General features: G+C 48.2%; 2 protein-coding genes across 2 annotated transcripts; one reads left to right on the top strand and one right to left on the bottom strand.

Moving 5' to 3' along the window:
- The first annotated feature begins 5,569 nt into the window (after positions 1–5,569).
- HSD17B10 (hydroxysteroid 17-beta dehydrogenase 10) lies at positions 5,570–10,618 on the top strand. The gene is made up of 6 exons (XM_084835942.1): positions 5,570–5,614; positions 6,384–6,548; positions 6,661–6,825; positions 7,424–7,552; positions 9,542–9,650; positions 10,225–10,618. Exons 1-6 carry the CDS (start codon positions 5,588–5,590, stop codon positions 10,413–10,415), a joined length of 786 nt encoding a protein of 261 aa, XP_084692068.1. The 5' UTR covers positions 5,570–5,587; the 3' UTR covers positions 10,416–10,618.
- A 1,038-nt stretch (positions 10,619–11,656) lies between these two features.
- On the bottom strand, positions 11,657–26,153 carry RIBC1 (RIB43A domain with coiled-coils 1). Its single transcript, XM_084835941.1, has 8 exons — positions 25,908–26,153; positions 23,946–24,095; positions 22,282–22,363; positions 18,227–18,571; positions 15,172–15,290; positions 14,782–15,009; positions 13,318–13,484; positions 11,657–12,686 (listed from the first exon to the last, which is right to left on the bottom strand). The coding sequence occupies exons 2-8, from the start codon at positions 24,060–24,062 to the stop codon at positions 12,605–12,607; spliced, it is 1,140 nt and encodes a 379-aa protein (XP_084692067.1). The 5' UTR covers positions 24,063–24,095; positions 25,908–26,153; the 3' UTR covers positions 11,657–12,604.
- Positions 26,154–26,235: the final 82 nt, after the last annotated feature.

Raw genomic sequence — 26,235 nt, 5'->3', positions numbered from 1 at the left:
AAGCGCTCTTTGAGTCCGATTCTGTAGCCAACTGTGGATCCGCTAAATTGTTGTTTCATCTAGCCCACTTTGAGCTAGTTTGCTCATCAGGATATCATGGAGCACTTTGTCGGAAGCTTTGCCGAAGTCGAGGTATATTACGTCTACAGCATTCCCACATCCACAAGGGAGGTTACTTGATCAAAAAAATGAGGTCAGATTCATCTGGCAGGATTTGTTCTTGACATATCCATGCTGGCTTCGCGTAATCACTACATTGTTTTCAAGGTGCTTGCAGAGTGACTGCTGTATAATCTGCTCCAGAATTTTCCCAGGATTGATGATAGACTGACTAGTCTTTAGTTTCCAGGTTCCTCCTGTTTGCCCTTTTTGAAGGTAGGGACCACATTAGCCCTCCTCCAGTCATCTGGCACTTCACTTGTCCTCCGAGATTTTTCAAAGAGAATAGACAGTGGTTCTGAGAGTTCTTCTGCCAGTTCCTTTATTACTCTAGGATGCAGTTCATCTGGCCCTGGAGATTTGAACTCATTCAAAGGAATTAGGTGTTCCTTGACCATATGCCTATCCATCTCAAGCTGCAATCCTGCCCCTTCAGCCTGTACTTTGCCTTTGCCAGGAGGGTCATAGACCCCCTTTTGGGAGAAGACTGAGCCAAAGTAGGAATTGAGCACCCCTACCTTTTCTTTGCCATCCTTATTAAATAGCTGAACCATTTCTTTCCTGTCTTTTACTATGCATTTAGCTGAAGAAAGCCTTTGTTACTTTTAGCATCCCTTGCTAACCTCAGCTCGTTCTCAGCTTTAGCCTTCCTGATGCCATCCCTGCAATTCTGTGCTATCTGCCTGTATCTTTCCTTTGTTGCTTGGCCTTCCTTCCACTTCCTATATGTGTCCTTTTTTGTTTTCAGGTCATCTCTAAGCTTTTTGTGAAGCCACATTGGCTTCTGTTGTCTTCCACTTTTCTTCTTGTTGGAATTGTTTGTAATTGTGCCTTGAGAATTTCCATTTTTAAAAGCTCCCACCCAACTTGGACTCCTTTTCTCATTAGAGTCGCTTGCCATGGGACCTTACTTGTCATTGTTCTGAGTTTATTAAAATCAGCTTTCCTAAAATCCAGGGTACGCGTTTGACTACACTCGGCTTTTACTTCCCTTAAAACCAAGAACTCAAGTACAACATGGTCGCTTTCCCCCAGAGTTTCTGTAACTGCTACTTTACCCACTAAGTCATCTCTGTTGGTTAGGATCAAGTCAAGGACAGCCAATCCTCTAGTTCCTTACTCTACTTTCTGTAGGAGGAAGTTATCCGCCGCGCAAGTCAGGAATTTCCTGGAGGGGCCATGTTTTGCAGAATTTGTCTCCCAACAAATATCTGAGAAACTGAAGTCTCTCACTACTATATCAAGCTTCCTTGAAACATTGGCTATTTGCTTTTCAAAAGTTTCATCCTCGTCTTCTCCTTGATTGGGTGGCCGGTAGTAGACTCCGACCACCAGGTTCCTTTTATTCTTTGCTCCATTTATTTTGATCCAGATGCTCTCGATGGGGCTACCAAGCTCACCCTCCTGTATTTCTGTGCAGGGATATGTATTTTTCACATACAGTGCAACCCCACCTCCCTTTCTGTTCCTCCTGTTCTTTTTGAACAAGTTATATACTTCAATTGCTGCATTCCGGTCATGAGAATCATCCCACCAAGTCTCAGTTATACCTATCAAGTCATAATTTCCCTCTTGTATTAAGAGTTCAAGTTCATTCTGTTTGTTTCCCATACTCTGGGCATTAGTATATAGACATCGAAGACCATGTGCTTCATAGTCTGGCTTTCTTCCTACATGTGTCTGAAGACTATTATTGGGCACTATTAGAGCTGTTCTCTCTGTTGCGGTGCATGAGCCTTCGTCCATTGTTACCCCCGACTTTACATCTCCCTTCCCCGTAGGATTCAGTTTAAAGCCCCCCTGATGAAGTTCCTCATGCTGTGGCCAAACACATTCTTCCCAGCCTTTGTGAGGTGCAACCCATCCCTTCCCAACAGCCCATCTTCCAGGAAGTATAGCCTGTGGTCCCAGAATCCAAATCTCTCATGCCTGCACCACCTTTGAAACCAGTCATTCACCCGGAGTATTTTTTGTTCCCTTTCTATCCCTCTTCTAACTACTGGAAGGATGGATGAGAAAACTATCTGGGCCCCAAAGTTCTTGAGTTCCCTTCCCAAAGCTTCAAAGTTTGACGTGATTTCTTCGTAGCTCCGCTTGGTGGTATCATTTATTCCCACATGGATGAGAAGAAAGGGATACCTGTCAGTGGGCTTTATGAGTGCAGGCAACCTTTAAGTCACAACTCTAATCCGTCCTCCTGGGAGACAACATACCTAGTGAGTCCACAGGTCTTCGCGACATACTTGGGTCTCGATCCCACGCAGCAAGGAGTCTCCCACTACTACCACTCTTCTCTTCTTCTTGTTATAGGCCTGGGTTTCATCGCCTGTGCTTGACTCACCTTCAGCCTCTTGCTCACTGTCATGCAGGTTCCCCTGTAATTCTTCCTCTGCAGGCTGTCCTCCAGTCTCATCCTCAAGTACCTAGGATCAGTTCCACAGCTCCACTGCTTCCACTGGTGTAGAGTGGCGTCTAGTTCTTCTCCTATCACCCTTTTCCAAGGAGCATCCTCTACTGCATTTTTCCTCATCTCAGCATTTCCCACTTCTGCCTCAGCTTGCTGTTGCTCTTCAAGCTTCTGGTCTTCACTTTGCTGCTGTAGTTCCACCATTCTGTCCAAGAACTCTTCATGTTCTCTTATTCCTCAGAGGGTCGACAGTCGCCGCTCCAGTGCTCTTACTTTTTTTTCCAGCAGCATGATCAACTTGCACTTGTTGCAGGTGTAGGCCATGTTGTTCTCAGGCAAGAAAACAAACCTTGCACAAACCTTGCAGGTCACCACCACTGGAGAGTCTTGTCCTTCCATAGCTGCTTTTCCCTTTTCGTGTCTAGCTTTGTGATTGTTCTAGACTAGCCTGTACCTGCTCCTCTACTCACTAGTGGTTAAAAGCAGAGTCCCACTGGTGTGGAAGTGTGTGTTACAAGAAAAATAATTTTTAAAAAAATGTTAGGGGCGTCCCCCTTGGCCTCCTCCCCTGGCCAACTCCTGTTTGCTCGCTCTGGTCCCTCGCTCTCTGGGAGCTTGCTTGCTTCTGTAGTCCCTGGACCAGCTGGAGCAGCTTGCTCTGCTCTGCTCAGCTGGGAGGTGGGAAACAGACTGAAGCTTCCTGTCCACAGCTGCTGGGAGTACTCAGGCCACACACTTCCAATTCAGTTGGAGCTCTCAGGAGCACCTGGTGACCTCACAGCCACTCAGAAGGATAAAGGACAGCCCCCTGGGCTTCCTTGAGCCCACTTACCTCTTTGCCTCTGTCTCCTTTGTCTCTTCTACCACCTGGTGAGCTCACAGAATATGACACATACCTCCCATTTTTTGTAAATTGAAAAAGGGCTCACCCTTTTTCAATTTATAACTTTCACTGTTCAGTCAATTGCCTAATGATGCAGAGGCAGTGCTTTGGAGAATGTGTCTGAGGAGCTATGCATTGGATCCATATAGTGAACAGCTTGATGACAGTATGCTAATGATTACTCGCAGATCCTGTGCTCTGTTTGATCACTTGGGATTTTTAACTTTATATGCTCACCAGCCTACTACTGTGTCTAGAAAGTCAGGTCGCTGTGGTGGCTAGGAAAATGTCTTACTAACTCCTCTGATTCAGTGATCAGCACTTATCCAGTTCAGACCTAGCAACTGTTATACTTTGTAACCTTGAGGTTTGATTCATGGAATAAACTCTATATGGTGTTGTCAGTGGCTGCAGCTAGTGCTAATTTTGGCTTAACATGGAAGCCAATTGTTGTTAGCAGTCAGGGAGGCTTGGCTTCTTGTTCCAAGAAGTAAAGCAACTGTGTCCCTTTGAACCTGCTGCCAAGCCAGGAGGTGTCAAAAGGATGAGAGGTAGATGGCATGCATACCTGTGGCAACCCTTCCCCTTTGTCCCACAATATTGATGCTACATTCTAGTACCAACTGCAACCTGATACCATTTTAAAAGAAGCCCTGCCTTACTCTCTATTTTGGCAGTGCTTTTCAAACAACATCTTACTCCTGTGACAAAGAATACTGGAGACTTTCCCTGCTCTCCAGAATTAAATGTATAACCTTCACTGATGTCTTTATTTATGGTCCCCCTGCATGGGGTGCACATCACAATTACATTTAAGAGCAAATACTTTGCAGGAGTACAAGTGGATGTATTTAAGCTTCCTTCCATACTCTGTGCCCTTTTCTATGCTCTATTGCAATAATTAAGATGAACCAAGTGATCCTACATAATAGAACTTGGGCATTTTCTGCAGAAGGCATAACTTTGGCCCTGGCAATTCACAGTTCTGTTGAGAATGAACATGGTGAAACCTTTTTCTTTTTTAACAGTATGTTTGCACCAAGCACCTAGCCACCTTGTTAATCATTCAACTGCAAATCTTAAGCTAAACCTAGATATTTCAAGTTCCAATTTCAGTCACTCCCTGCACACGCAAAATGGAGGAAATGAATAGTCAGTAAAGTAATGGTAAAAAATATGACCAAGCAACACAAAATGAAGTGAGAAGGAGTGCTGGTTTAGGCGCATCTTAAGGGATCTCTCAAGCACCCTAAGGGCAGTTTTACACATTACACAGCAGCAAGTCTGGGGTTGCCACCAACTGGATACTTGACGGGGAGGTGTGGCTAATCCCAGCTCCCTGATGAGTGTATAAGATACCCGTGGTTGCAAACACATATTCACATGCCACAAAGTAGGTGTACACCTAATATGAGAAGTGATTCCACCTTAGATCTACTCCCCAAGCGGAGAACGGAGCTTATTAGGAGGTCATGACCCCCAGCCCTAGTCTTTTCATTAGCCATAAACTCCTCAGGATTTCATTACTCCAGAGGGAAAACTAGGGAGTGTATTCTTACCTGCAAGCCCTTATTTACCTTCACATGGCCCAAGTAAAGCCTTTTGTCCTCCTACCCTCTCCATCCACATTGTAGCCACTGAGGACGCTTACCGGTCGTTGGCTTTCGGTTTCTACTTCAGAAAACAATAAGAAAACCCGGCCGTCCGCCTGTTTCTCATAACTCTACCTAGGGCCGCAATTCCACCCAGACTTAAGTTACAATTAAGCCTAACTGAACACCGTCATGCCGACCTCCTTGCGAGTAATCTTGCACTGGACGGGGCTGCATATTGTCTATTCGCGGCTGTAAGCTTCTGGGCTCTTGGGACAAATCTCAAGAGGTGCGGCAGCAAGGCGTCTCTTCGCGAGGATTTATCGTGGCATAACTGTTGGCGGGCTAGCCAAAGAGAAGGAAGGCCGTGTTGGCAGGGGCGATTTACCCAGGTTTCGCTTTACTCACACCAGTGGGACTTCCTTTCGGGTAGCCACGTGCACGACCCGGCTGCAAGCCTTTGCTTCGACCGCCTCTTGCCGTACTTCCGCCCACTCTCCTCAGGAAGGAGGCGGAGCTTGGAGGACTGGCCCTTCGGGGAGCAACATGGCGGCGGCATTGAGAAGCGTGAAGGTAACAACCCGGCGAAGGCAACACAGATAGCCCTACGGGGCCCGGGAGGGGACATCAGCGTGAAGTTTGGGAGCGAGCTCGTTCCGCCAGCTGTAGGGAAGCAGAGGGTGGATGAGGCCACCAGCGTGGCCGGGCAGGGGGAGAGACACCGGGTCCCTGGGAGAGACCAATGTTCTTTCAGTAGGGGGAACAGAGCTAAAGAGATACCGCCCTTCCTTCTCTTGTGAGGCATTTTGGAAGGACAGTATGGCTCCTACGCCTTTAACAGCTGCATGAGAGGCAGAAATGCAACAAGTGCAGCATTTCCCAAGCACAGATACAATTGTAGGGAATGCTGCATCTGTTGTATTTGCGCCTGTGGTGCAGCCATTTGAGGCACAAAAGCCTTGTTTAGGGGGTGGGTGGGAAAGATAATAACGTTGCGATCTCCCCCCATCTCCAAAAACAACCTGGTAAAGCTCTTATGCCTCAAACAGGTGCACAGGCAATTTCCCCACAATCGCATCTGTGTTGGGGGGAAGCTGCTTGTATTTCTGCTTGTCATGCAGTTGTTTTGAGGGGCAGGAGCCCAGTCAGAACAAAAGATGGCAACCTTATTTCTCTTGGGAAGTACTGTTGTACTTTTCAGATGAAGGGAAGCCTTGTAGGTACTAGTGTATATCTGTGAGTGTTGCCCGAAAGGCATTTGAGGCTTCAGAACCTCTCTGTTGGTCTGCTCTACCTGCATGATAATTTTCTCATTATTTTCTTTACACCCCCCCCCCCCCAGGGAATGGTCAGCCTGGTGACTGGCGGGGCATCAGGGCTGGGCCGGGCCACAGCAGAGCGGCTGGTGCAACATGGAGGCAGTGCTGTGCTGGTGGATCTGCCAAAGTCTGATGGGGCAAGTGTGGCCAAGTTGCTGGGAGAGAGATGCCTCTTTGCTCCTGCTGATGTAAGGATGTTTGGGGTGGGGAATTTGAAAGTTTGGGCCATCTGTCCCCATCTCTGGGTGGGGAGCAAGATGTAGGGGCTGAGCTGAGTCAGTCTCTTCCCTCTTTGCCCAGGTAACATCAGAGTCAGATGTGAAGGCTGCCCTGGCTCTGGCACGGGAGAAGTTTGGGCGTGTGGATGTTGCAGTGAACTGTGCTGGCATCGCAGTGGCTGTCAAAACCTATAATATGAAGAAGGAACTTCCTCACAGCTTGGAGGACTTCCAGAGAGTTATCGATGTGAGTCGGATGTGAGAAGAGCAGCCTAGTCCATCCTGATTCTCTGTCATCTGCTCTTGTTCCAACCATTTCAATAACCCTTCTTGCCTAGCAGGGAAGCAGCAGGAAACTGAAAATACTTTACCAGATCAGTGGGACCCGCAACAGAACCTTGCAGTGTGGAGTAGTGCTGTTCAGTGTTCCAGCCAGCCATACTGTGTTTTGGGATGCTCCATTCCCCTCCCGTTCCTCACCAAGTTTTCTGGGGGGTTCCAACAGTCAGTATTCTGTGCCCGCCAAGCATGTTCAGTCCTCATTGGGCTAAATTTTTGTATTTGCACTTCTCCAAATGTTTGGGTGCCCCCAAGGCTGCTATGAACTCTCTCTTCTGCATAGGTGGTGCAGTTTTGGTTACATAAGCACCAGCGCTTGCAGAATTAGTTTGCTGTTAGTATATATGAAGATGATTCAGACTCAGGTGGTGGCGGTGTTTGCTAGGCCTGCGGTTTAGTTCTAATGTGTGCTGGTGGAGTGACATTGTATTGTCTGGTCCTATTGGGTGGGGTGGTGGGGACAGGACTTCTGGGTTTAATACGTTCGATATGTCTGTGTTCTTCAGGTGAATATTGCTGGGACATTCAATGTAATTCGTCTGACTGCGGGTGAGATGGGGCGAAATGAACCCGACTCGGATGGACACAGAGGGGTGATCATCAACACTGCCAGCGTGGCTGCCTTTGAGGGGCAGGTGAGTCCTAAGTGTCCTGTGACAGCTACCCTGGCTGACAACACTAGCTGGCCCTACCTTAAGCTGAAAACCCACGTATTCCTGAATGTGGCAATATTCTTACGAAAGAGTAGCAGCACTAAGGTCTGGGTGTGGCAGCAGGCAACAGTCTGTGTGCAACAGTACAGCAGCGAAGGGAACCTGTGCGCAGCATCTGTAGAGCCCTTAAGGGTTGGGGTTCCTGTGCTTTACCCTGCCCTGTAATACCCTGAGGCTCTGGAAGGTGCAACAGACAGACACTTTTCTTACTGAAGCATTGATGACTTGCAGCTTATGGTGTGAACTGAATGTTTTACATTCAGTGTTTGATCTGTAGTGGCTCATTCAACACCGACCTGCCATCATTTGATGTTAGTGTTGGACATCCAATGCGTGGCTCGATCCTTAGTATCACGATTGAAATGTTGTTCTAATAGAACTGAAGGTGTGAACTGGTCATGTGCAGTGCAGTTCTATGCATATTTACTAACCTTAACGGGACTTACTTCCAGGTATTGTATACAGGTTTGCAGTCTTAAGGTGCAATCCTATGCACGTTCAGACAGAAAAAATCCTACAACTTCCAGCATTGCCCAGCCAGAGTGGCTGGCTGGCGAATGCTGGGAGTTGTAGGACTTCTTTCTGTTTAAACATGTATAGGATTGTGCCCTTAATCTATGAAAAGATTAAAACGTTATTCTTTAGATTGGAGCTGTCTTGTGAGTGCATTGATTGTATAGAGTGAAATATGCTAGGAACGTCTCCTGCATAAGCTCCTTCGAAATAAACCAGTTTCCTGGAGAAGCATTTCTGTTGGGGGGTTCTCAGGACTACAGCACAGTCCATGTGCATCTCTTCACTTCAATGGGGAAATGTGTTACTATGAGAACTAACCTGAAATTATAATCCATTTTGAGAGGTGTATTCTTAAGGGGTTAATGTTTTATTTTCATGTCTTGGCTTGTGCCAGGGGTCTGAAATGAATGACCAGAATGTTTAAACATTATTTGAAAATTCAAAATATGACGGCCTGAAATGTATTATGCTATAATAAGCCCCTGCTGTTCATATATGTCACAAATTCTTGACTGAAACAAAAAGATTTTCTGGAACTGAAGTTATTTTTAATAGCATAAAAAAAAAATCCTTCTGCAGTTTGGCTGTCCAGCCTGAAAGGGATATTGCATAGATAGGACTGGCCCCGAGACATTTTGCTTGTCTTAAATGGCTATACCTTGTAATCCCACAATATGTGCCCCAGCTTTTGCAGCAAATCTCAAGGGGATGCATCTGTCAGACTGTGCACTGCTTTGCCGGCATTCTTGAGAGTATTACTGTCCCAAGCCATCATTTGGGCGAGTCCTGAATATGAAGTGGCAGGGGAGTAATCTACTCATCCTATAGTTTTATTTTTGATCACAGGTTAGCTCTAGGACCATACCACACTTTTGTGTTGAAAGGTGTGGGTTTGGAGGAGCCTGGAGACTGAAAGCTGAACTAATCCAAGGGAGGCCAGCCTCTGGCTTAGAGGCAGTCAGTGCATTGTGGAACATCTGGTCAGGAGGAGAGAGACCCCTGTGGGCCTGGCTGTGGCATAGAAGCAGGCTTGCATTCCTGCCTGCTTCTCCCAAGGGATGGGGAGGCATGGGGCTGTATATGTTTCTCAGTGTGAACTAGAGTATCACTATCTCATGCTTTGGACTTGTACACTTACCCAGAGATGTTGGCCAGCACTAAACTACCTTTTATGGACTCACAGTGGCTGGTTAGTCCCAACACATGACTGTTCCTTTCACTTCTTGTGCCCCCCCCCCCCCCAATTCAGTAGCTTTCTCGCAGTGGTACTTGGCATTCACACTGTAACTTTCCATGTATATTTCAGATAACACTTCTAACTTATGATTGTAGTAAGTGTGGGTATTTTGCTCTGTTATCTTTAGGAAACTAAACTGTTCATTGTTTACCCTGCAGGTGGGCCAGGCTGCCTATTCTGCTTCCAAAGGAGGCATTGTGGCAATGACACTGCCCATTGCCCGGGATCTCGCCCCTATGGGGATCAGAGTCGTCACCATTGCACCAGGTATCACGCCTGCCTTGAGTCTAGGCAGTGGGAGACAAAGCTAGAACGTGCGAAAGGTGTGCAGGGCTGGTATGGCAGAAGGTTAATGGCAGGGTTGTGTGTACTCTGCACTCCCTCTAAAATCCTGTACCAAAGCAATGCAAATGCTGTAACCTGCATACATTATGCAAGTTAGAGGATTCTACGCGAAGTTGCTTTTTCTAGAACCTGTTTTGCACATTTTACTACTCTGAATACTTGGTTTTGTTTTACTAGTCCTGGGTGTGGGAGATGAGCGCTATAGAGTATTGAACATCCAGGGCACATAACCTCTGGAAACCTTATTTAGGCACCGCTGTCGTATCTTGGGTTTCCGCAGGCATTGGCTGTTCACTTTCAATCCTATATTTGCAGCCACAAGCCCTAGAAACTCTTCTTAAAAAGTAGAAACTAGGATCCTTAGGAACTTGAACTCTGCACCTAATCACACCATCCATGCTCCAGGAATTGTGACATGCACCAGCCCTGCTTAATAGATCTTACCAAAGAGCGTAGAAAGAACTGGTGCAGCTCTGAGTGTCTTTTGTTTTTCCAGGCCTGTTTGCAACACCTCTGCTGGCACTGCTTCCTGAGAAAGTGCAGACATTCCTGGCAAGACAGGTGCCATTCCCAAGTCGCCTTGGTGCTCCAGGGGAGTATGCCCACTTGGTGCAGTGCATCGTGGAGAATCCCATGCTCAATGGCGAGGTGATCCGGCTTGATGGGGCTATCCGCATGCAGCCCTGAGCTCTCGCCCGGGCCCAGGGCAGCAAGAGGGCTTCTCCTCCTCAGTGTTAGCCAGGGGGTGCTTATCTCCACTGGCCCAGAATCATTGTACTTTGAACCTACGGGTGATTCCAGCTGCCTGTACCAAGGTACCTTCAGTGAAATCTGGGCTAGCAAAGCAAATGATTAACATCTGGACCGTAATAAATGAATGATTACTGTTATGTCCTCCTGTTTGCCATCCAAGTCCTCCCTTCCAGCGCTAGTGGGACAATCTAGAAAGCCCTGGCTGCTGGACCTCTACCCACTATTAAATCCTCCTCCAAATGTTCATTGCAATCCAGGAGCCCTCCCTCCCTTTCACTTTCAAACACAAAGACAACTGGTTTGGCATTTGGTGTCTTTTCTGTGGCTGTAATTCAGGGGCAGGGAACCCAGGTGGGGCAACCAGATAACTCCACCCAGTCCTCTGCAGTCAAATGGTATCGGGCCAAGGCCTCACCCTCTAATGTAATTTGAACCTTGGCTGACAGGCTGGGTAGATGATTCACCCGGTTTGTCAGCTGGGGCAGCTTCACCTGTCCCAAGTCTTCTCCTGTGGGTGAAGGGGCGGGTGAAGCTGAGCCGGCCATGTGCCTCCTTTGCACGCTGCCCGCCCTCCCAGCTGGGGAAGAGGAAAGAAAAGGGGGTCAGCCAGCAGCTGCATAAGCTTCTGCAAACCATGGCTGAATACGCAGCTGCCAGTACCGTAGGGGAACCCCCTTTTATCTCTAATCACAGATTGAAGATAAGGGGATTCCTCTCCCTGTCTCCTCTACAAGCTGCCCCCCCATAGCCTCCATGCAGGGGGGAGGGGCTTGGGGAGGGGGAGGGGCCTGCAGGTGGAGCCCGAGCCTCTGCAGGCCAGAGGTTCCCCACCCCTGCTGTAATTGAACCTCAGTTTGTGTCTCTTTCACTTCCCCTATAATGAGGATTCAGTTCACAGTGCCCCAAAAGAATTTCAATGCGTTTCAAGGAAAGCCAAATCTTATTAGATTAAATTGTGCAAATAAAGTGAAGTAAACAACTGATTTCTAAAGCTTCCAAATGATTTAGAGTTCTTGGCAAAATAGGGACCGGGTGGGCACAAAGCAGTAAGAAATGATAGTTGTGAGGAGCGTTTCAGAAAGGAAATGACCACAGAAATGCAAACCACTGTGAACTCCTTCTGCCTTTTCCCTTGTGTTTGAGGAGTAAAACTGAGATGCAGCCAAGAGAGTTGTATATCATATTCTGTTGTTGCTTGCTATATGTGAAAGCTGAGAATTCTAATGTGCGGATACAAGGTGACTTTCTGTCCTACATAACTACGCATAGGCAAGTACTCAGTGCAGGATACCCCCATTTGAGAGCAGGAAGCCAACTGTGCAGGCTGCCCAGCTGCCTTTCATCTGGGGTGGTCCTTGGCTGTCATGTGGATGATGAGCAAACTATTGTGGGCTGGACTGCAGGTACAGGAGCTACATCTGATCGTCTGAGGAAGGGCCATAGAGATGTGTCCTTGAACTTTGACATTCTGGGTTGTGCACCACATTCTGCTATGCATGTGCCAAACAAGCCACCCAGTATCTTACTCTAATCTCCTTCTCAAAGGGCCAGTTTGTGCATGACAGAGAGCACTTCAAATCATTCCACATGGTACATACAATCACATGGCAAGTCATTTGTGCAAAGCAGTTTGTCATGTGGTTGGGCAGCCTTCTCTGCCAGCGCAGACATAAGAACATAAGAAAAGTCCTGCTGGATCAGAGCAAGGGTTCATCTAGTCCAGTGTTCTGTTCACACAGTGGCCAACCAGCTGCGCAAGCACATAGACATCAGGACTAGTAGCCATTGATAGCCTTCTCCAAAAATTTGTCTAACCCCCTTTTAAAGCCATCACTATGTCTTGTGGTAGCAAATTCCATAGTGACTATGTGCTGTGTGAAGAAGTATGCAAACAGAAAGCTGCTCAACCAGCTAAAAGGCTCTACATGGAGTAATGTGGAGTGGAATCCGTGTGATAAAATGTAAGCTAGTCCAAACTGGACTTTGGTCATGGTCCACAGTGAACAGCAATTTCTTAGCCCTTGCATCTCTGCCTGACAACCACCAGAGGGCTCCATTGATCTATACAAACATACTTTACTTTGCTCCCTTATTCCAAAGATTTCACTCCCTGCATCCTTCCATCAGCGGCTGCTGGTGTTAAACTGCAAGTGGTACTGGGCTGTGGGTGCGTTGGTGTAGACCTCTTTCTCCAGATACCGTAAGCTGTCAAACAAAGAATAGAGATTTGTGCTGTGGAGAAGACAACTGTGTTTGTTTCTTCATGCCAAGGGTCAGCCCTGCCATCAGTTTTGAGTGGCAGGAATTAATCCAGGAACATAGAAATAACAGCTGAAGGAACCGCTGACCATGAGCATAATGTGCTTCTCCCCTGGGTGACTACACAGAGGCCCTGGACACAGGATTTAGGGAGAAGGGCTTCTGGCTGAGCAGGTAGTGCTTCCAGACAAACCTGAGCTGCATAGTTCAAAAGGTTGCCTATTCAGCATAGCCATGCCCCGGAGGGACAACTAGTAAGTAAGGATGGGGTGTTTGACTTGCTTTCGCTGCCCCCATCCTCCTGGCAGGTAGCATTCCATCTGCAGCTGCCCTAGGAGATTTTGGTGGCAAATGAAAGTCCAGTGGCATTCCTCTTTTGCTAATTAAGATGGGGGGGGGGGTCCTTGCACAGCTCCCATTCATTGAAATGAGAACTCGCCAATGGGTTGTGTGCCAGAGGCCAGATCATGTCAGTCCCCCACTCTGTTGCCCTCCAGGCTACCTCAAATCCTCTGCCTGCAGAAGGTGGTTCACTTGTCTCGTGGGCACCGTCTCCTTTCGTCCCTGGGTTACTCACTTGGACTTCTGTGCATCTGCCAGCTCTCGGTTGTAGGCATCCAGGCTCTTCCTCAGCTGCAGGCGGAAATTCTGTTCCTGCTCCTCCATCTCCAAGGCAGCACGGGCAGCCAAGTGCTGCTGCCGGTCCCACTCGGCATCTCGCTGCTGCTCCGCTTCCCGCAGCCTCTGTGAGGAGGAACAGCAGTCACAAAGGACTTGAGAGCTGGTGCAGTGTGGAGGGCAAGAGTGATAGCTATGCAATCTGCTCTGCCAGGAACTTACAGGGTGGCCATAAATATGCTACTGTACACTCGGTCTCTGTCCCACTCCTCAAATTTTAACATGGAGACCACACTGGCCTACCTGACAGGGCTGTTGTAAGGGATTACTGAGATGATGTGTGTGAAGCACTTTTGAACACTTCAGCTGTGCTATACAAATGCAGAGTATCGTTGTAATGATGTTCCAGCTGTCTGTGAGTTAGTCCACCAGCTTCTCCTCTACCATTTCAACAGTGTGGGCAGGGGAAAAGTACCAGTGGGAAGCTCAGAGGGAGGAAAAGGTAATAGACAATATATGGGAAGCCTGTGGCCTTTCACCTGGGCAAAAGAACCCCTCCCAAATGCCATATCCCATGACCATGGTTCCATCCCCATGGGGAGGGGCGGTCTGCCTCTGAGGCAGGAGCTGGGCAACTACCTAGCGCCCAAGAGCGTCATCACCTCAAGAAGCAGGCTCATGTACCAAGAAGGACTCCTCAGGAGTAGGAGTCTAGCCAGAGAGCTCTAATATACTGCAGCTGAGCCCTGGGTGGGGCTCAGCAGGCTCTGATGATAAAAGCCTTCAGTGGCTGCCTAGCCAGTGCTGGAAAAAATGCCATTTGTTCAGCTCCAGTGTCTTCTACCTTGTCTCCCAGACCATGCCCTGTGACTGGTGCTCTGTGTGACTGACCCTTGGACTCCTGCTCAACTCTCCTTCTGGACGGTTTAACATCTCTGACTGCCTAACTGTGCTTTGACCTCTGCCTGCTATCTTGACCACTTCTGCCTTAGCCTGAGCCCCATTGGACTGAAATCTGTGTGCTTGAACATTTGCCTGTTTCATTACCTTGTTTTTTGGTTTGCCCCTTCACTCAGAGGCTGCTGCAGCCAACGCAGGACAATCAAGAGGAAGAGGTGGCTCTGCCCAACTTTGGCTCTGGTCCTGCCAACCACTACCTTCAGCCCTGCCCACTGCTGGCATCCAGCCTCTGACCAATTTCCCCCCTTTGGGGAATGCAGCTCTCAACAGAAAAAAGGTTCCCCATCCCTGCCCTGGACAGGCAACTAGTTGACTGCTAGTGTGTACCCTAATCCTGGCTAGTGAGCAACTATGCACACACAAACCATTTCCCTTCAGCTGTATCACACACGTCGGTACACGTTCCCACACTCCCACACTCTCTTTTCTGAGCAATGTATGCTGTTCTCTTCATGCCACTTGCCTGGTTCTCCTTGCACTGTTCCTCCTGCGTTTTCCACACAGCCTCCATCTGTGCAAGGGTCATCCCCTTCCAGCGGTAGGGGATCACGCGGTGTGGGCCCACCAAGCTATTGGCGATGTCCGGGTTTTCGGTCAGGATGTCGCCGGTCAGGTGGTTGTGGATCTCGGCATAGTTATCGTCCTGCTCCCGCTGGTGGGCAAGACGCTGCTGCTCAGCGACCTCTGCGGCCTGGGGGGTGGGGCAAGAGAAGAGAGATGGCTTTTGATGGGTTGGCGCTCCCCTTGCCCACACCCACAGCTACAGCGGTCTCCACGTCTTTGTGCTCTTATCTGTCCCTAGACAGTTGTCTGGGTGAAATTATGGATAGGTGGCAGGTAGAAGATGGGATACCTGGGCTCGATTAAAGTCAGCGGTGGCCATTGCTTTGGCCCTGCGACATTCCTCCTCCAAGCGCGCCAGCTCCAGGGCCCGTAGGTCCAGTTCTATCCTTTTTTTGTCTTCCAGTGTATCTGAAAGGAAAGTGGCACAACCTCAAATGGAACCCAGGTGGTCTGGTATGCAATCTATGCATTAGGCTGTCTGGATTACTTTCTCCTCCCTTAGACACAGACTCAGCCCTGTTGTGAGGCAGCAGATTTGGGGCGCCACAACAGCAGCAGAGCGGCATGGATCTGTGCTCTTTTGCAGCTCCCACCCATTTCAATGGGATTTGTGAGGATGGTGACAAGCAAGCCTGTGTGTGTGTGCACATGTATGCATTACACAGACTTCCTTGGCTGTCGTACACCAAGTCAATGAACAGGTTTATTCCATTCAAATGGGATGGGGAACCCAGCAGATTTTGAGTTTATCCTTCACAACTCACAACAGCACCTTGCGGAGATCAGATACCGCTGGAGGCACAGTATCCGACTCTGTAGTGTTCTCTTCCTGCCACAAGATGCGTCAGACTCGTTCAAGAGCGAACACAGTCCTACTGCCAGGGGACATAGCTCCTGAGTACAGGTCCCAGGCTCAGTTCTCATCCCCCAGGTTGGTCACCTGTGTTGCCATGGCACTCCATCCTGCTTTTCAGCTGTCAGCCCAGTGGTACGCTGTATGTTGAACCACCGTTCACCCAGTCAGCAACAGGTACAGTAGCCTGGAAGGCTGCTCAAGGAGAACCACTCTCACACTAGGCTGAATCTCATGGTTTGAGTAAGGGAAGGCAAGTCATCGCCTGGGTAACAAAGGCTGGAATGGGTGTGAGGCAGAATTCCTCATGAAGAATCGGTTCCATTAGCAGCCATACATGCCCATGCCATAACACTGCCTCCACCATGTTTGACAGATGATGTGTATGCTTTGGATCATGAGCTGTTCTTTTCCTTCTCCATACTTTTCTCTTCCCATCATTCTGGTACAAGTTAAACTTGGTTTCATCAGTCCAAAGAATCTTATTCCAGAACTGGGCAGGCTTTTTTAGGTGTTTGCTGGCAAAGGCTAATCTGGCCTTTCGGTTCTTGAGCCTTACCAGTGGTTTGCACCTTATCGTGAGGCCTCTGTATTTACATTCATAAAGCCGTCTCTTGACTGTAGATGTTGACTATGACATGCCTACCTCCTCAAGAGCATTCTTGACCTGGCTAGATGTTGTGAAAGGGTTCCTCTTCACCATGAGCAGAATTCTGCAGTCATCCACTTTAGTTGTCTTTCATGGTCTGCCAGGCCTTTTGCTGTTGCTGAGCTTGCCAGTTAATTCCTTCTTTGTCAGGATGTTCCAAACTGTTGTACTGGATGTTACAAACTGTTGTATTGGATTTCAGGATGTTCCAAACTGTTGTGTTGGCCACTCCCACTGTTTCTGATATCTCTCTGATGGGTTTATTTTGTTTCCTCAGCCTAATGATGGCCTCCTTCACTCGCATGGACACCTCTTTGGACCTCATGTTGGGAGTTCCAGTGAACAGCTACCAAATGCAAATGTAACACTCCGAACCCCCTCCCAGGCCTTTTATCTGCTTGACTGGTCATGGGGTACCCAGGAAACAGGCCACACCTGGCCATGCAGCTGCTTGTCGGCCATTCGTTCCATTACTTATGAGCCACCAACGAGGGGTGTGTGTGTGTGTGTATGCCGCTGGCTGTACTTCCTGAATGGTTAGCGCCCCACTTTTGTCAAACCCCTTGAATTACAGCTGAAAGTCCTGACTTCACCCCCATCTGGGTGTGTTTCCTTTCAACTTCAATATGGTGGTGTACAGAGGCCAACTGCCAAAACAGTTATCCTCGTTCCAATATTTCTGGCCCTGAATGTAGATCCAGCTCTTTGGTCCAATTGCAAACATCTAATCTGGGAGCAGTAGACTTGTGGCCCTCCAGATGTTGTTGGATTGCAACTCCCATCAGCCCTAGCCACCACAGCCAAGGATGAGGGCTGACGGAAGCTGTAGTCCAACGTCATCTGGAGGGCCACAAGTTGCTCATGCCCCTGATTTAAGCTGATGTCTCTTTTCCCTGCTTTTCACTCCTTAAAACCCAAGACAGATCAGAAAAACAGCCAAGGAAGTAATAAGTACTGGGCAAAGGGGGCCCTGCTATGAGGCAAAGTGAGGCAGTCCTCTTGGGAAGCAGATTTTGGGTGCAGCTAAAGGCAGCGGAGTGAGAGACAGATCTAATATAAGGCAGGCACAATTCACTAGGTAGTTCTGCTGTGCAAGCCATGCTGTCAAATCAAGGGCAGGTCCCATTAATTTCAATCGTGGTTGTGCAGGTGGTTAAATTTAAGTTTATGTCGCAGCAGCAGCAGGACCATATCACACCTCCCACTAGTCTTACTGCAAATGCAGGAGAATTCTTCCACCAGTGACGTGTTCCCAATCATCCAGAGCCTTAAAAAGAGGGCAGCCCTCCAAGAGAGCTCAGGAACCCAAATAAAGCCTGTTGATCAACATTGCCAGCCAGAACCGAAGCCAAGTTTGGAGCAGGGAACTGGCCGTGCAGAAAGGCCGTCGCACACTTGAGAATCGTGGACGTTCCAGCACGACGGGTTGAGCCATGAGGGGAGTGCTACAAGGCATGCACGTGGGTGGGGCTGGGGTTGTGCAAGAGGGCTTGGTGGATGTGTCCTGGGTTATGTTACTGGGAGGGGTGCTGCTGTTTGTTTTTGTCGCCCTCGGGCACCGGAGCGCTTGAGCAGGGCCAATGCTGGGACCAGCTGGATGCTCCAATGGAGGCCAGTGGCTCCTATTTCAGTGGGGCAGTGAATCCGCTCTGAGTTTCAGTCAGAACTCTGAGGGAGCTCTCCAAGGTGCTGAACTCTATCCCCCCAAACGATAGAGAATATAGCTGGAGAATATAGCACCGGCCTCCACTAGCAACAGTAGCCCAGCTCTGGCCCAGCTCCCTTCCCTACACCCCCTCATGCAGCACCAGCATGGCCTCAGGCTCCCCAGCCCAAACCGACCTGCATACTTTCGGTCTGCGAGGCTCTTTTCCCGTTCGGTCCTCTGCTCCTCCAGGATGTGCTTGTTCTGCTCCTTCTGCAGCTTGTGCCGGGCTGGCGCATGGAGGTCCTCCTCAGCAAAGCGCTGCATGCTAGCAGGGCCGCAGCGTGGGTCATCGTCACTCACGCGAGCTGGATGCCCCTTGCGTACAGCCTCGGGGTCATGGATGTCCCACTCCCGGCGCGTGGAGGGCTGCTGCTCCCGCTCACGGAACTCCACCACAGCCTGGTGCAGCTGCCTTTTCCGCTGGCGCTCCTCCTCCTCCAGCATCTGTGCAATTCTGTCACACTGCACCCTGCCTGCATCTGTACCCAAAAAACAAAGAAAAGACAAGGGCACAGGGCGCTCCTTTCAGCGACACACACATGTGCCCTTCTGAAAGGAGATGGCAACTCCCTTAGCGCAGTGGGTGGGTGCACTACATGAAGAAACAAATCAAAATTCTGCACCAATGGAACCAAACCAGTGTTTACAAAAAAGAAAGAAATCTGAATTCTGCAACCCGTAAAAGTTATGTAAGTTAAGCCAGTGTGCATGATTTCTCTTTGTTTAGCATAATTTGGCATTTTTTGCTACCTTTTTTTTTTGGTACTGGCTATTTAGTCTATCATTTACTTTATACAGAGAATACAGATGACATAATTGCCACATTATTGCATTCCAGTGTTTTCTGTGTTGTCTTCCTTTTTTTTTTTTGTACCTGATTTGTGGCAGATTTTTTTGGCTTAAAATGTAATTGGTATGCCAGCCTATCCAGGTGACTTGGCAGAGTGCTATTGCGGCTTTTCAGGGGTACTGCCCCACTCTCCTTCCCTTCTTTGGCTGGCAGAACCAAACATGGAGTAAATGGTAGGCCTCTTCCAAAAATCAGGTCTGCTTTCCATCTTCAGCCCCACCCCCCAATAGCTGATAGTAGGTTCCTTCATACAGAATCTAACTGGATAAAACAGATGCTAGTAGGTGATTTGGAAATGGAATTAATCTGCCCAGCAGTGAAGTGTAAAGTGGCTGGCACTCTCCCTCTTAAGCTTTATGCACTGGCCTAGCTTTTCATCTGTAAAAAAATGTTCTGTCCTTCTTGATTATATTGATGTTTTAGTCTGTTCTCCTCTCACTGTATTTTTAGGAGAGCCACTTGGGAGCCCTTTTTAGGACCAAAGCAGCATACAAATACTTGTATGAATAAATAAGAGCTAAGACCTACCACAGGTGGGAGTAATCTCCCTCCTTTTTTTCATCCCTCCCTGAGGTCTCAAGGGTTAAGGAATGGGGACACTCAGTTTTGCGAAGAGCAATGTGTAAGCACTACAGAGTGGACAGCAGTTGCAGATCAGTTGATAAGTCAGATTCTAGCTCTACAGATTTCTATTACATTCCTAAAAATACCTTGGGGAGTGGTGGGAAAATCCCCTGTAAATTTGTCCACCTGCCCCAAACATCCTGTTCCGTACAGCTCAAGGTGGCTGTACTTCTTAGCAGAAAGAGTTTGGAATTTCGGGCCCCCACCCTACAACAACACTATTTCACAATTATAAAAAAAATAGCCATGAAAGGAATCCAGTAACTAACCCCACCCCTCCCTTACCCCATGGGGAACAGAAATTGAGCAATTAAGATTATTCATCGGCACTGTTGTGGCTGAGCTGAACAGGAAGCAACAGAAGGGGCAGAAGCTACAAGGAGAAAGCTACCAAGGGCACAATCCTATGCATGTTTAGGCAGAAATAAGTCCTACATTTCCCAGCATCCTCCAGACAGCATGGCTGGCTGGGGGATGCTGGGACTTGTAGGACTTATTTCTTTCTATACATGCATAGGATTGCACCCTAAATCCATGCTGCAGGGCAGCTTTGCTGAATGGGACTTTTGAGAAAACATTACAGAAGGATCTTGGCCATGGGGAAGGGCCTCGATGGAGAATATAGCACCATATTAAGTGCTTGTGGAATTACGCTTTTAATTCTGCCTCCTGCTGATGGCAGAAAAGCAATGCCTCAGCAGTACAAAAGGTCCCCAATGCAGAAGCAACCCCACAAAAGTTACTCTGCTTTTGGCATATTCAGCCACTCCTCTGGCTTCTAAAATGTCGCTGAGACACTGCCCACACACTTCCAACTATATCCCTGCAACCATAAGGGCTAGAAAGCTGAGGGATTTTTTTTTTTTTGTCTTTGAAGTGAAAACTGAGATCCTTAGGAAGCTGAGTTATGTGATCAATACCCCCAGTTCTTCGGCTTTTCTGTACTCCTGCAGAATTACAGCATAGGCACGGCACAGCCTCATGCGAATCAGGTTTGGAGGCTTGAAAGGAACTTCAGCATCATTTTGTTCAACCTTCTGTACCCATTCACCCAGCTCACAGAACAGTTCAGGTTGTCCATATTGTATACTAGCCCAAGCTGGGGGTGGGGAGGCTTCCCAACCTGGTGCCCTGCAGATGTGTTGGACTCCAACTCCCAGCATTCCTGCCCATTGGCCATGCTGGCTGGGACTGATAGGAGCTGAAGTCATTTTGAAGGTGCCAGGCTGGGGAAGGCTGGTGTTCAGTGTCAGTGCCTGGAGGCAAGGAAAATGTTCCATAAGAAATGCTCTAAGGACTCAGGTGCCTTCTATCTGTCTTCCAGGATGAACCTAGCTGTACACTACGATCTTGATCAAAGGCCCTCCTCCAAGTGCCTCCTCTAAGGGAAGGTCAGAGGATGGCATTAAGGGAGAGGGCCGCTTTGGTGGTGGACCCCTAATTAAGGAACGTTCTTTCCAGGTCCGCCTGGCGTCAACATTGCCATCTTTCTGGCGCCAGGTTAAGACTTTCCTGTACTCCCAGGCATTTGACAGCATATAAGATTTTTAATGGGTCCTGGGATTTTTATTGTTAATTGTGCAAACCTGTTTGATATTTTTGTATGCAAGAGGTTTTATGTTACATTATAGTGTATTTTAGGGTTTTAATCTTTGTAAACTGCCTAGAGAGCTTTGGCTATTAGACAGTACAGAAATGTAATAAATGAATGCATGAATCCATTTTCTTCCTCTACCATATTTATATGGCTGCCCATCAGCATATGTTCTCTGGGCAGCTTATAGAACTGAGAATAAAATACAATGAGGCAGCATTTTACTGTGTTTGTTGTATTTTACAGTAAAATGCTGCCTCAGAACTTCCTTTTTGCACAGTGGAAAAATAAGATCAGCTCTTAAAAGCTTAAAAACAAACACTACAAGTTGTTTAAAGGGCTTAGGTGAATAAGAAGGTCTTCACCTAGCACCAGAAAAGCAATACAGAAGGTGCGAGGCAAGCCTCTCTGAGGAGGCCATCCCACCGCTGAGAAGGCCCTCACCCTTCACTTGGTGGGGGTCCCATGATATCAGGCACTGGATTCACACTTCCTCCTTTCAAAAAATAATTCCTATATTGATTTACCCACCAAGGAATCCCTGTTCTTCTGCTATGGGGTCTGTACATGTTGCAAAGGCTTTGTGCCTACATACAAGGCTCTCCATGGGCAGCACTGGTACAAGCCTGTTGGAATTACTGTTACACTTTGCGAACAGAAATGTGGGTTGTAGGGAAAGACTGATAATGGCAGATGAGGCAGCTCGTCTGCCATTATGAATCGTTTCATTGAGGAGCTCGTGGTAAGCTTCTGCAGAAACCCCAGAGTTCCTAGGAGCACCACTGGAAACCATTGCTGTAGGCCAAGATGGACAATCTCAGGGTTCCTGACCCATCTGATCCAGGAGAAAATTATTTCCTGATCCCAAAGTGGCCTTCCCCAGCCTGGTGTAGTCCAGCACATCTGGAAGGCAACTCCCATGATCTCCTACAAGGCTCTTGCTGATGCATTTCATTCTGCCAGGGTTCATGTACTTCCCTGCACTTGAAAATAATCCTTGTGGATCCTGACTTGCATAAACAGAAGGCTACAGACTGGCTGACATCTGCCAGCTCCCAGGCCAACATCCTAGGACAAGTGCAAAGAATTACCCAATGGGGAAGTTGTGCAGAAATGCTTACCAAAAGCTTCATCCCGTCGCTTCTCTGCATTGTCTCTCAGTTTTCGCTCTTCCACCTGGCTTTTCAAGCCTTCCACATCCACCTTAAGTAAGGTGAGGGACATTAATGACAGTGCAGGCTAGGAGCAACACGTGGCGGGGCTGGTTCAGAAGCACATTCTTCAGCGAATGGAATGCAGGATTCCTGCATGCTGCCCTCCCACCTCTCCCAAACCAAGGACATTATGGTACCTCAAAGACTCTTATGCTATGGCATAAGCTCTCCTGTTTCATAACTTCAGCTGGTTCAGGATGCAGCTGCTGTTGACAGGAGCTGGTTATTTGGAGCATGTGACTCCATGCCCAAACCAGCTTTGTAGGCTGTTGCTTCATTTCCAGGCTCACATCAAAGTACTGGTTATTAGTTTTAAAGCCTTCAATGGCTCAGGACCAGGAAACGTAAAAGAAACTGCCTCCTACCACATGAGCCTGTGTGCTCTTCAGGTCATCTGGGGAGGCTCTGCTGCACATCCCACCACCATCTGAAGTTAAGATGGGAACACGTAGGAGCTGTTTCCCCAAAGGAGGTGCCTCTCTGCATGAGTCGCTGCTCTGGGATTGCGCCCCTAGGACTGGCCCCCGCTGCTTGGCGCGGGGTGCGGTAGCTCGCTCCGTTTGCGCCTTTGTACCAGCGGAGATCTTCCTGCGGCTCTCGGATGGAGAAACTGCCTCCTACCACATGAGCCTGTGTGCTCTTCAGGTCATCTGGGGAGGCTCTGCTGCACATCCCACCACCATCTGAAGTTAAGATGGGAACACGTAGGAGCCAGCTTTTGCCTAATTTCCTGCTGCTATTGCTTTGTTATATTTTTATCTGCTGTCTCCTGTTTTGGGGTTGTTGTATTTCAATATTTTAACCTTTTATTTTGTTAATTTCTATTATAAGCCACCTTGAATGCCTCCTTTATGGAAGAAAGGCAGAATAAAAATGTTTTAAATAAATCAAGGGTGGGTAACTTGTGGCCCTCCAAACTATTGCCTTCCAAACTAGGATCCAAAACCAGATGTTTTGGCCTACAACTTTCATAATCCCTCACCATTGGCTATACTGACTAGAGCTGATGGGCACTGTAGGCCAAAACATCTGGAGGGCCACAAATTGTCCACCCGTGCTTTTAACATGAACTCTTTGCTACCAAGATTCCTAAATATCTCAAATGGATCTGAAGCAGTTTAGGCCTCAGGTTTAAGCTTTTGGCACACATACGCAGTACATAGGTCCATTCACTGTCTAGATCCTGAAATACAGGTGATCCTGAGGAATAATCAGATGTGTTCCACCCTCTGAACCACAGAGATGAGCTCTGCTGCTCGCTAAGTGGTGCCTGTAGAATGTGGAATCACAGAAGATGACAAACCTTGAGCCCCTGAAGTCCCAAACTTATCCTTTATGAAATCTCTTTTGCTGGGAAGCAAGCTCAGTTGAACGCCTGGCCCATCGCATTGAACAAGCCAAGAGCTCCTGTGGAAAGGGGCCCTTCATATCAAGAAGGGTCCATGTGTAGGGGAGACTTCCTATCCTACCACTGTCTCAGCTCCAAGGGATGTTTAGGGACTACTTTCCAGAGCTTCCAACCAAGGGAGCCCTTCTCCCAACACATGGCTCCACAGCCCTGCAAGTCTCACCCCCATGGTGCGGTAGCGGGCGTTAAAGATGCGGCTCTGCCTTTGCTTCTCCCGGTTCCTGCGGGCTTCAATGGTGGCCGCCTCTTTTAGATCTGACTGAATGTCCACTTTATACATCTCTGCAGCTGTAACTCAGGGATGAGTTTGTATCTGAGAGGGAGGGAGATAAAAAAAAAATGGGCCACTTTCCATCCCATTGCCAAGTAACCTAATCCCATTCCATTGTTGGGTATGGATGCCTGGCTAGAACTGTGCCTAGCTGTCTATTCTGGATCACTTTGCAAATAGCTCCTGGGCCAGTGTGGGAGAGGCTTTTCTCCTGAATCCGATCCCCCAGTCAGTGTGGTCTCTTCCAGCCCTCTCCCCTAAAGATAGATTCTGCCTTTATCCCATTCTCTTAACCAAGAAGAATGTTAAGGGCATCTGAATGTCGATCTGAGAAAAAAAGAAACAGGGAGGGGGACTGAGGAGGGCACTGGCCTGCTCAAAACCCTAACAGCCTATAATGGCCTTCCACAACCCAATGCCCTCCAGATGTACTGGACTACAACTCCCAACATTTCTGACCATTGGCTATACTGGCTGGGGCTGATGGGAACTAAAGTCCAAAACATCTGGAGGGCACCAGGTTGGGGAAGGCTGGTTTATAGTATCCTGGGATTAGGCTGGGGGTGGGGAATACATGTTGTAAGGTTACATGTTGGGGAAGGAGAGTGGAGGGGCAGAGCACGTACTTTGCATCTGAAAGGTCCCAGGTTCAATCTCTAGGTAGGGCTGGGAAAGACCCCTGTCCGAGACCCTGGAGAGCCCACTACCAGTCAGTGCAGGTGTATACCTTTCCCAATTTGATGCTCCTCAGAGGGGTTGGATTACAACTCCCATCTTCCCCAACCAGATGATGTAATCCAACACATCTGGAGGGCACCAGATTGGAGAATGCTGATGCAGACCATACTGGGCTAGACGGACCAATGGTATGACAGTATAAGGCTGTTCAAAACTCCCCCTACCATACAGGAAAGTTTCAGGGGCAGAAGGAACACAGGAAGCTGTGCCTTTACGTTGCTCCATCTAGTCCAGCACTGTCATCATTAGGGGTGGGCATCCTTTTTTCTCTCAAGGGCCACATTTCCTTGCAGGGGCCATATGTTGGCAATGGGTGGGGCCAGAGCCAAAAGTGGGTGGGTCACACCTTTTCTCTCTCCCCGCTCAACCGGCTACCGTGGAAGGGACGAAGCGCTCTTGCCAGATAACTGAACTGACTGCATGCAGATGACTTTTGAAGTTAGGCTGAGGGCTGCAGGTGGCTTTAGGGCTGCAGGTTGCTCCCTGTAGTCTACACAGATTGGCAGCATCTCCCCAGGGTTGCAGTCAGGGGACTTTCCGAGCTCTCCTGGAGACGCCAGGAATTGAACCTGGAACCTTCCGCACGCAAAGTACATGCTCTGTCACCTTCATTTCCCACTATCCAGACCCCTCCCCCCTGAATTCAATGGGACTTACTCTCAGGTAAGTATCTATAGGATTGTAGCCTTACTTGAACTCAGCAGGAATTACGTTTGAGAAAACATGGATAGGATCAGAGGCTGTAGCCCTGAGCACACTTACTTGGGAGTAAGCTTCATTGAAAAGCATTACTTCCAAGTAAATTTGGCTAGGCTGAAACAACAAGGCACTTTTTGCAAACTAAAACTCCCGGGTAATTGAGAGTAGCCAATCCTTCAATTAGGAATTTTTAATTAAAAAAAACCATACCACAGTTTCTTAATACGAATGATACACTGCGCTACAAACTTCCAAAACAGTTTTGTAGCAATGAGCTGCGTAAATACCATATTATCCAAAGGCTATTATACAAAAGCTATTATATGAAATTATAAAATTACAAAATCAACCCCCACAAAAAGGATTGCAACATACAACGAAGCCTTTAGGCTGCCCCTTCATTTAGCTTCTTCTCACCTTTTCCCTCTGTAGTGTTTGTAGCTAGCTTTGTTGGCCTTCTGGTTTCTATGACAACGGGCCAGTCTATTTTCAACCCCATTTACCCTAGGAAGAGGCACATTGGTTCTACCCAAACGTCGGTTTATGCAAATTTTAGAAGCGGGAAGCCAATCAGCATCAAGAGAAGCACGGGGCCGGACGAAGGCGCCATTGGAAGAAGGCCACTACTCAACCTTAGACGGAAGAGGGCGGCGCTTCGTATGTAAAATTTATTGGGCAGCGGCGCCCTATCAACACTCGAGATTTCGAAGGGGGCGTGGTGCGTAGAGCGACCGTCTCGAAGAGC

The sequence above is a fragment of the Heloderma suspectum genome, chromosome 2 (assembly GCF_057233095.1).
Source record: "Heloderma suspectum isolate Gila_16-S chromosome 2, 16-S_ref, whole genome shotgun sequence".
Taxonomy (NCBI): Eukaryota; Metazoa; Chordata; class Lepidosauria; order Squamata; family Helodermatidae; genus Heloderma; species Heloderma suspectum.
This window is presented reverse-complemented; position numbering and strand designations above follow the sequence as displayed.